At 36.9% G+C, this 11,197-nt stretch overlaps 1 protein-coding gene across 1 annotated transcript; it reads left to right on the forward strand.

The window, feature by feature from the left end:
* LOC107594722 (transmembrane protein 229b-like) lies at positions 1-9,820 on the forward strand. The gene is made up of 3 exons (XM_016284882.1): positions 1-253; positions 6,533-6,629; positions 7,984-9,820. The coding sequence occupies exon 3, from the start codon at positions 8,008-8,010 to the stop codon at positions 8,590-8,592; it is 585 nt and encodes a 194-aa protein (XP_016140368.1). The 5' UTR covers positions 1-253; positions 6,533-6,629; positions 7,984-8,007; the 3' UTR covers positions 8,593-9,820.
* Positions 9,821-11,197: the final 1,377 nt, after the last annotated feature.

Below are 11,197 nucleotides of genomic sequence, written 5' to 3' on the forward strand. Positions count from 1 at the left end.
ATGATTCGATGCCGAATCGTACGTCGCTACTAGGTAGGCTGCTCGCTGTGTTTTGAAACGCAGCCGGTGTGTGAGCATGTGCCGTTACTGCTGCAGTAGAGTACAATATGTCAGTTATCACCGGACAGCGGCGAGAGGACAGAAAGAGCCGGCTACAAATGTACTCTGAGGGGCAACCGGTGCAACGAGTTTCTGTTTAACACCAAAATGAGTCCCGGCTCCTCTACATCTACAGCAGCGGAAGAATAAGAAGGTAAGTCTCGCCGGCTTTTAGGATGTTTCATCAGACCCAGTCGAGTTTCCTGCATGGGCTATCCCACAATTTACACGAGCTCGAGTCAGAGTACACCGGTGCACCTTTCTGAACGTTTACTCGCCCACAAGCTCGCTGTTTTACGGACTGTTATCACCCAAATATGCGAACGAGGAAGTCAACGCTGCCATCTCCATCGCATTTGATCCTAAACGCGCTAATTTGCGCTCAAATCTTTAATTACGAAGAAACTTGCTCAAGTTTGACCATTTGCAGTGTTGCATCTGTCTATATCGTTTCTTTGTTGTCCGATACAAAAACGACAGGAAACTTTATGTAACGTTTTTACTAGAAAAACGAAGTGCTCAGAGTCCGCACTGCTGTAAATGCCACTGTAGTGTGGCGCTCGACAGAGTGGAGTTGCGTCTGCGCAGGCGGCGCGGCGCTGCAGTGGTCGGTTGTCATGGAGGCCTGCGCTGCGCATCCGACCGCCGCTGCTGCTGTCACGACCGCGGTGTATTCAGTCTCACACGGAAAACCCTCACATTTACATATCCCAAACCATTTGTATTATGAAGAACATGTCAGGTGCTAATCAAGTCGCATCATTATTTTTTGACGACACTTCCGAAACAGACAGTATTTTGAGTAAACAGACCAAAAGAGTTCAAATTCTTTACACGTATTGGCGTCACTTGCTATAAACAGACCTTTGGCACTGGCTTCTCACTTCTTCCATCTCAGTCACCCAATAGCGTATATAAACATGACACGTGCCCTTTAAGAGGTCGTTCTGGGATAGTTTGGATGGGTCGATATTTACTACGCAGACTATGTCCTCTGGTGTTTCATAGCGCTAAGCTGAAGCCCCACTTACATCAGCAGCGTGAGATCAAAGACACTCAAAGCTTACTTGATTAAATCGGGGGATTTGCTGTTTAGTTTGGCAGATCAGCTCCACGCTGTTTCACTTGCCCACATCTCAATCTTGCTTCTCAAAATAAGACTGTAGTTATGGTAAATGTCGGCTTGTCATTATTTTATTCTTCAAAGAAGACTTGCCATGTCAGTCTTTTTTAACATCACTGTGGCTTGGTGCTGTCATGTGACTAACCCTCTCTAATAAGGCTCAGAAGTTGTTAATCTCTTGGCGCTGACCCATATGTTAGCAGTCTGGGACATACTTGTGGTCCTTTCGGGGGAACAAACTGAAAGGATAAGCTCTTGGAGTCACTTGAAGTAAAAAGTATATAAGAGGACTGACTGCAGAGTGGGACTGGGTGGTCCTGATCCACCTAATCATGAGCTTGGCCCACCCTGAGAGTCCTATGGCCAACCATATTTTAAAGCTGCAGCCAGACCATATTAAACTACCATGATATCGCTAGCAGAATGATTTATATAGCCTACTTATTATAGAGTTGATTATTAGTATTAGTATTGATTATTTTTGAATTCATTTTAATTTTTTCAGTTTTCATTTTAATAGATTTAGTTTTATGTGCTTTTGTTTTTATAGTTCTGTTTACCTTTATTTTAGTTTTTAGTAATTTAATTAAGCTTAAATTTATTGTATTTCAATTAGTTGACAAGGCAGCATTTCTAATGTTTAAGTTTTTTTTATTTAACTTTTCCATTTAATATTTTATTTGATTTAATTTTTTTAATTTATTTCAAATAAAAATAACTATTTTTAATAGTTTTAGTTCACAATAACAATACTGGTAGCGCTACAGTACTTTTTCATCTTAAATTAAGACAAAAATTATGTATTTAATTATTGTATATATCTAGAATACATTTTCCGCCCCCCAAAAGTCCCTTTTTTCAGAAACGGAGGGTTGCAGATTGTGAAAAGTATTTTTTAATCATACTTTTAGTTTTTTATTATTTTAATCATTTAATATAAATAATGCTGGGTAAGATTTTATTAGTAATAGACCAATATATTGGGAAAATTTAGGCCATTTTAAGATTATTGAAATTTGCATTTTTTTAATAAATATAAGCATTTAATGTTGACAAATTCACTTATGTCTCCCTCTCTCTCTCTCTCTCCCGCACTCTCTGCCTTTGAAAAACATATCAATTAACCAAAAATTATGTGACTGTTATTATTTAGCCTCTCCTTATTACTAACGGCTTTCAGCTACTGTTGTTTTGCATTTTTTTAAATTTGTGCCTCATTAACGCTGATGAGTGAAACTCAGGATGAATTGTCCGCCCCATGCTGAAGAATTTATTGAAACTGGTTCTGCCTCTGTCATGAAACATGATCATCCTTTAACAGCCCTGAGGAGGCTTATCAGCACTTCTCTTACCTGATGAGAAGAATGTAGGCTGTGTGCGGGCTGGAGCCAAGCTGATGTCTAGAGTAGCTGAGCTGTGTGCGCTATTGATCCATTGCCATTTATATTTGTGCAGAGTGAAGTGAACTCATGGCAAGAGACCAGAGCTCTCATCAGTCACCTCTAGAAATAGCAGTAATAAGAATGCATCGGAGCCTGTCATTCCAGTGCGTCAAAGGAGAATGTTATAGTATATTATCCCTGCTATTGATGTGCCTTTGTTCTCTTGGCAGGTGTGTGCTTGATATTGACAAAAAGAAGGACAGAGTGGGAAAAAAAACACAACAACTTGGATAGTGTAGCCTTTATGATGTCTGAAATTCCCATAGTACTCAAATGGGCACTTAAAGGGACAGTTCACCAAAAAATATTATGCCATGCATTTAAAAAAAAAATGTTCCATGGAGCACAAAAGGAGATATTTTGTGCAATGTTCAAGCTGCTCATCTACAGGTGCATCTCAATAAATTAGAATGTCGTGGAAAAGTTCATTTATTTCAGTAATTCAACTCAAATTGTGAAACTTGTGTATTAAATAAATTCAATGCACACAGACTGAAGTAGTTTAAGTCTTTGGTTCTTTTAATTGTGATGATTTTGGCTCACATTTAACAAAAACCCAAAAAAAATTTTTTTTATTGGTATTATGTAGTATTCTAATTTGTTGAGATAGTGAATTGGTGGGTTTTTGTTAAATGTGAGCCAAAATCATCACAATTAAAAGAACCAAAGACTTAAACTACTTCAGTCTGTGTGCATTGAATTTATTTAATACACGAGTTTCACAATTTGAGTTGAATTACTGAAATAAATGAACTTTTCCACGACATTCTAATTTATTGAGATGCACCTGTATATGGCGGAAGCAACAACCAAGCTCCAGAAAAATAGTCCATGCACTGCCATTGTGTGCTACTTAAGTGAATCAGTATTGTTTATGTAATATTGTAGTGTTTATTAATATTTCAGCTTTTATTTTCAGTTCACACACACACACACACACATTTCTGTATAGCTTTACATTTACTTATTTCAGTTTTAGTAATTTTAGTACTTTAACTTTCAGTTACCAGAAATTATTTTTGAATATCTTTAGTTAGCAGTAAAAACACTAAAATAAATGTTGTGGGTTCAGTACAAGTTAAGCTTAATCAACAGTTCTTGTGGCATTGATTACCACAAAAAATAATTTCCACAAAAAAATCTGGGTTACATGAGGCACTTACAGTGGAAGTGAATGGGGTCAATCTGTAAATGTTAAAATAATATTGTTAATGTTTTAATTGTGTAGCGACAAGACAAACAATATGAATGTAAAAAAAATGTGATTTTAATGTAAAGATATCACTAACCTTCACTTTTTAAAGTTATATTAAATTTTACAACAACTTCATTGCCATGACAAGCTTTATCATAATACGTAAGAATAAATGTAAGTTTCACATTTCTGCTTTTGAATCCTCCAAATATTGCATTCCATTGTAAGTGCGTCACTCTGTGTTAGTGCCTTTCAGTTTTTTAAAAAGAAAATGAGAGACGGATACTGTTCCCGTTTGTAGTAATTAACCTAATGCCATGAATGCCTGTGATTGAGCATCATTTGCTAAAACAGCTTTAAAATATTCCACTTATTTGCATTTGGCACACATATCTGAAATACCATTTCATGTACTTTGCCCTTACTAATAGACAAATTCTACAACCAATTCCTCTCTTTATTTGCACATAACAGTGATTCCCTGGCGGCTAGACAGAAACAATTCTTATCATCCAATGTCACAAAGCAGTCGTTCTGCTTTGATGCTGCTCTGTGCAGCTGAGCTTGCGTGTCTGTGTGGTATAGTGATGACCAGGCTGTCAGCAGTGACTGGTCTGTTCAGGTTGCTGAGAAGGTCAATAGAGGTTTGACAGGAGGGATCAATAGCAATGCTGACTGCAAGGCCAGTAAACAGAGGCAGACAAAGTACTCAACTCCATTACTTGAGTGAAAGTACATAAACAGGTAACATGTAAACACTGTACCATACAACTCTTAATGCAAGGTTGTCCGGATGACTGAGCACTTGTGTCTTCTATTGTGGCTCAAGAGCTGTCTTATCTCAGTGCATAGATTAATATTTCATAATGGCCTTTCCATTAGAGTGCAGAATATCAGCCTTTTAGCAATGTGTGCTGCACTCTCATGGAGTTACTCTGATACAACCTTTGGAGTTTCCAAGTATGAAATGCAATTTTTATCAAGTGTTATTTATAACACCTCTCACCATCTCATAAAAAAAAAATAAAAAAATTAACAATAGACAAAAACAATGTCTAAACAGTATTGTTTAAATTACACAAAAAAGTAAAAACAATAATGTAATCAGAAATGGAAACGGTAAGATAAATGATTAATCAAAAGTGACACTGAATACTTTTACACTGTTGCAAAAATTTGTTTCAAATAAATGCTATTCTTTCTTTATAACTTTATATTCATCAAAGAAAAATAAATGCATCGTACTCATAATCAGAACTGTTTTCAACATAATAAGAAATGTTATTTAAGCAGCAAATCAGCATATTAGAATGATTTCTGAAAGATCACGTGACAGCGAAGACTGGAGTAATGATGCTGGAAATTCAGCTTTGCCATCACTGGAATAAAATCTCTCACCATCTCATAAAAAAAAAATAAAAAATTAACAATAGACAAAAACAATGTCTAAACAGTATTGTTTAAATTACACAAAAAAGTAAAAACAATAATGTAATCAGAAATGGAAACGATTAATGATTAATCAAAAGTGACACTGAATACTTTTACACTGTTGCAAAAATTTGTTTCAAATAAATGCTATTCTTTCTTTATAACTTTATATTCATCAAAGAAAAATAAATGCATCGTACTCATAATCAGAACTGTTTTCAACATAATAAGAAATGTTATTTAAGCAGCAAATCAGCATATTAGAATGATTTCTGAAAGATCACGTGACAGCGAAGACTGGAGTAATGATGCTGGAAATTCAGCTTTGCCATCACTGGAATAAAATACATTAAAAAAAAGAAATTAAATATTTATAAAAATCTTAAAATATGAAAACAGTTCTTTTAAATTATAATCATGTCTCATGTTACTGTGTTCACTGTATTTATGATCAAAGAAATGAGCCGTTGTAACTATAAGATACTTGTTTGAACACAAACACAAAAAATGTAGTGTGTGTATATGATATATATATATATATATATATAAAAGGCTGTATATTTCTTCATAGTGTGTTCTTGCTATTGTTAAGGAACTAAGAGCTTTACTTGTAGTACACTAAATATTTTCTGTCCCGAGCTGGTTAAAATGTTAAGCATGCCCAGTTCAGAACATTTGGAGATGCTTGTAACACCAGACGCTCTTCCTTTTTGTGAAGATATTTTAGAAGAGCTGGAAGATTTTAGAAACAGTGGCTGCGTTTATCTCAGTAACACTTTTGACATCTTTGATGTGTGAGGCTTTTATCATATGCACGGATTTTTTTTGGTGAGATTAAAATTACAACACTTAGAAATTCTCATTCTTAGTGTTAGGTTAACAGAATTCTTATAATATTATACACTATTATAATTTTCACAAATACAATGGAATAATGTGTATTTAATGTGTATATCGTAATACACTATTGTAAAAAAATAGATTTAGTCTTACACTGATAGCTACAAATAAGTGCAATATATGATGGAATGTATTTCCCAATAGACTTATATTGTAAGTGTATTACTGGAAACACAAATATTCTTTGTTTTTAGGGGAAAGTTGAAATGAATGTCTGTGGTTATGGACAGCATGTTATAGAAGCTTAAGTTGTTTTGCACCTGTAACATTCCTTTAAAACAAAGCTATTACTCCACTCAATTTAACAGGACTGTATGTTTACATTTTTTTTCCCCATTTTAGTACATGAGTACCACATTAGCATCAGCAGCAAAGCTCAGAAGTACCGCTCTCTTTGGACCCTGACAGACAGAGTGGAGTGTGGACAGTGAGACAGCAGGTTGGTTAAATCTGCAAATATTACCGTTTTTCATAATGTCCCACTCTTGTTTGTTTTTTTGACCCACCCTCTCTATCCATTGAATCCTCAGTCTAGTTTAATCACAGTACAGGCTATATTAGTTTTTGTTTTTCAAATAAGACTAGCAGATCTATTTTAAATGTGATGGTGCACTTTGTAAAGGTTTGTATTCGATCTAAGGCGGTGTGAATTATAGAGTCACTTGAGTTCCCATGATGGCCTTGGAGCAAGACACTTAACCTCCATGTGCTCTCGGATGACTGTCCCTACAATTAGCCTACAGTAAGCAGCTTTGGCTGAGAGAAATGTTTGCTAAATGGCAAGTAACCAAAGTGTAATTGATAGGCCATAATGAGATCACATTCATCTCTAATTCATTTACACACACATCTTCAGCAGCAGTTGAATATCAAAAGAGTCATAATTGCCTAAGAATTGACCAGCCATCTCTACGGATTCACTGTGATGTTAGTTGTACACAGATGAGCTTTTTAGGACTTTAAGCTCTTCAGAGGCCCTCTGACATATGATACTGTATTTTAAGCTGTACAGTGTGTGTGTATGTACATGGATTTAAAGCAAAGGACAGTTGAAAGTGTTTGTTGGCTCATGTAACTAGGATCAGTTATTTTTCGCTTATGTCTGCAAGTGACCCCGTTCATTAATCCAGCTCATATGCTCCTTGAGATTATATTCTGTCATTTATTAATAGTATATTGTAGATGCTACTACTGTGTGTTGTCATGCAGCATTTGTATTTTGTTGGGTATGTTTGGTGTAGCATAGTACTCTACTCTATTTGTTTCTGCAATATATAAACTACCGTTGAAATGTTTGGGGTTGGTACTATTTTTGATGTCTCTTATGCTCAACAAAGCATTTATTTAATTTAATATTTATAATAACTGCTTTCTATTTTAATATATTTTAAAAAGTAACATTTATCAGCAGTTTATATAAATGCATTTACTGTCTCTTTTGAACAAAAGTATCTCCTTGCTGAATAAAAGTATTAATTACAATTAATAATAAATAAAAAAATTTTACTAACCCCAAACATTTGAACGGAGTGTAAATTGGGCACAACATGCAAATTTTTTGTATGAATAAATTACCCAATTGGCCTACTATTTGGCCCAGATTTGCCAACAAAACCGTGCCCACAATCAAAGTTACTGCTGTTTTACATATTATTTTGTATACACTGTACATACTATATAGTATACACTGTATACTGCACAGTATGCTAGTATTTCATTCAGAACATAGCCTCTGTTGCAGCGTATGCAGATTTGTAACACTTTTATTCATTTATTTTTTTTACCTCCTGAAGCTTATACGTCAAAATAAAAGGAAGATGATCAACATGGCAAACACAATGACCCCTGAGCCCCTTACAGCCCTCTCTCGATGGTACTTGTATGCCATCCACGGTTACTTCTGTGAAGTCATGTTCACGGCCGCCTGGGAGTTTGTGGTGAATTGCAACTGGAAGTTTCCCGGCGTGACGAGCGTGTGGGCGCTCTTCATCTACGGAACCTGCATCCTGATCGTAGAGCGCATGTACCTTTGTCTACGGGACCGCTGCAATGTGCTGCTCCGCTGCATCATTTACACACTGTGGACATACCTGTGGGAGTTTGGCACGGGTTTGCTGCTACGACAGTTCGACGCTTGTCCATGGGACTACTCAGAGTTTAAATATAACTTCATGGGCCTGATCACGGCAGAGTATGCTGTGCCTTGGTTCTGCGCCTCCTTTATCGTAGAACGCCTAGTGATCCGCAACACGCTCCGGTTGTGCTTCGACGAGGCCGCCAATCCCGGCCAGTCTGAAGAACGTTCGGACAGAGGTGGTGGAGGACGAGGAGGCGGAGGGCGAAGAGCACGAGGGGCCAGAGCAGGGGCCACCAGCGCAAATGGCTACGTGAAGGTGGATTGAGGATGTTGTCAACACCTATCCCCATCTCAAAGCTCCCGTCACCCATGACTCTCACCGCACATCTATCAATCTCTCTCCCATTTGCTTCCAGGGAAAGAGTTGCTCGGACACAGCTGGTGCAGCTCCAACAGAGAGTTGCACAACTGTGAGGAACTTTCTGATTTATCGTCCAGCTGGCGTTCTTCACTCTTGTGGAGGGACGTTCATTTGCCACCTCAGTGCTCAACGTTTACTGCTCTTGCTTTGGGTGAGTAGCCATTAAGTTAAAGGTTTGTCTGTAGGAGTGGTGCCTGATGGCAAAATGAGAATTGACCCTCCACCTCTACCACCATACTGTACCTCCCAAACCAGTCCATTCACTCCGACACTCTGGGAGGGGACAAACAAAATGACTCGTGTTCCCTCGTCCAAAACGAAACAAAAAACAGGAATGCAAACACATCACTTGTAGAGAGATTTAGATTATAAACAGTGTGTATGATGTATATGTAGTAGCAAAAGCAAATAACTGTTGGGATAGCTTACCTTTTGAATGTTAGTTTGTGTTATTTATTAATATCTAAAATGTAGTTAAGAAATGTCATGATAATATATTAAAAATGTATTGTGTATATCTACTGTATAACCTAAAGCAATGCCTTGTACTTGAATTTGGTGTTTTTTTACATTCTTCAAAAACTTCAGTGCTTGAACATGCATGAAAGTTGTCTTCCAGGAGATTTTTTCATATTCAGACTGATCTTAGATGTTGCGTACAATTTATTTCCTCCTCTTTTTTTTTCTTCTTTGTTTATTTTTCTCATGGAGATGAAGATCCAAAGGAGTACTGTATTGTTTTTACATATATAGAGGCCTGGTGCTCAGTACTGAAACTATAAAAACATTACAGTTTCCTGTGTTTTCACGGGAGAGAATGAGTTGTTGTGGTAAAAGTGTTGATGAACTGGTGCTAGTTTCTCATTGAGTCTTTTAAGGGATCTGATGATAGTCACAATAAAGGCATCTAGAATGTAGATTCACTGGTTCACTGACCTCAGGTACATCAATGTTAATTATTTCAGCTCTGTCTCTCATATGCCATGAAGTAACGGATTAAGAGAAATATATATAAAATGCCAACATCACCTTGGTATTATCCGCATGGTTACAATTTCAGGTTATGGATTTGCCAGAAAGTTTTGTTGTATTGGTTATGTTGTACTGACCAAACAAAAAATTTATTAAAGCCACAAATTTTTGAATGAATTGAATTTCCCCTCAATATTGTTGGTTTTACTTTTTTTAAGTGAAAAGGTCTGTATTTAGTCTTTATCTCAACTTAATACAAAAGTTGCAATTAAAATTTCAAATGTTAAGTTCATAGTTTTGATAGTGTAGCTGCGCAGCTTTTGTTCTGAAGTTCATTGTAATGTCACAGCGTTTGGCACGCCTGTCTCTTTGGAGTGCTAGATGATTGTCAAAGTTATACATTTTAGTTGATTATCAAGTGCACTTTTCTGTTCCCTTGAAATTTTGCGTTCCTATTTGTAAGCGGTGCATTGCCATTGTTCTTGTATTGCAATCACTCTCTATAACATAATACAGATCAGGCCATATCAGCAAATGTACGGCGGTGATGGAGATGGTCTTCAATGCCATGTCTGTTCACCTGTTTATACAGCCGTGCATTCAGGCAATAATAATGTGATATGCGGAAGGAATGCATTAAGTGTTGTCATTTGAATTTTAAATGTGTGATTTAAGCAAATAACACCCTGCGACTCACACTTACACACATACATTTAACAGTTTTTTTCCCAGTTCATTAAAACAGTAATGGCTTTACATATAAATTCTGGGAGACTGGGAGAAGATGGCCTGGCAGATGACCAAAGTGTGGCAGTGTTTATCCCTTTCTGCTGTTCTGAACACTCACCTAGTAGTTATTTGGATATTAGCATATCTTTCAGAAAAGAAATGACACTTGACTTCGTGCTGGGCGGTATACCGGTTCATACCGAATACCGGTGTTTTTAGTTTTGTTATGATATGAATTTTTAAAATACCGTAATACCGGTGTATATCGCTTAAACAACGTTCAGAACGCGACACTGTTTGAAAGAGGTCCCTTTTCACTGTTGCACTGTGCTGAGGGAACAGCTGTATGTGTTACTAAGCGTGAAAGTTCAGAAACTGAAGCTGTAGAACTAATAGAACGTGATGACACAGAAGAACTCATTGAAAATTGTTTCCTTGAAGTGACCATCGTATGTTCCCTTCACTAACGGACTTCTGGAAGGGCCCTTCGTGAAGGGATTCATGTTCACTTTTATTTGGATGTCCCTACAAATGGCATCCCCTTCCCGAAGTGCCCTTCAAGTGTGCAAAAAAGCTGTGTGGAATTCGCTGATCGAGTGTACACCAGTTGTACACTCATTAGTGTGGCGCATTATGGGATTGAATGAGCTCACTTGATAATGCCCACTATGGTTTTGAACAAATCACTACACTTGGCTGTCTCTTCAAATAGCGCATTATATAAAGGTATAGGGAACAATTTCGGATATAGCCTGTTTTTTAATGAATCAGTTGACTGAACGAGTCAAAACTGTTTTTACAACAGCTG

Source organism: Sinocyclocheilus grahami, unplaced genomic scaffold, assembly GCF_001515645.1.
Source record: "Sinocyclocheilus grahami isolate Dianchi unplaced genomic scaffold, SAMN03320097.WGS_v1.1 scaffold189.1, whole genome shotgun sequence".
NCBI classification, from domain to species: domain Eukaryota; kingdom Metazoa; phylum Chordata; class Actinopteri; order Cypriniformes; family Cyprinidae; genus Sinocyclocheilus; species Sinocyclocheilus grahami.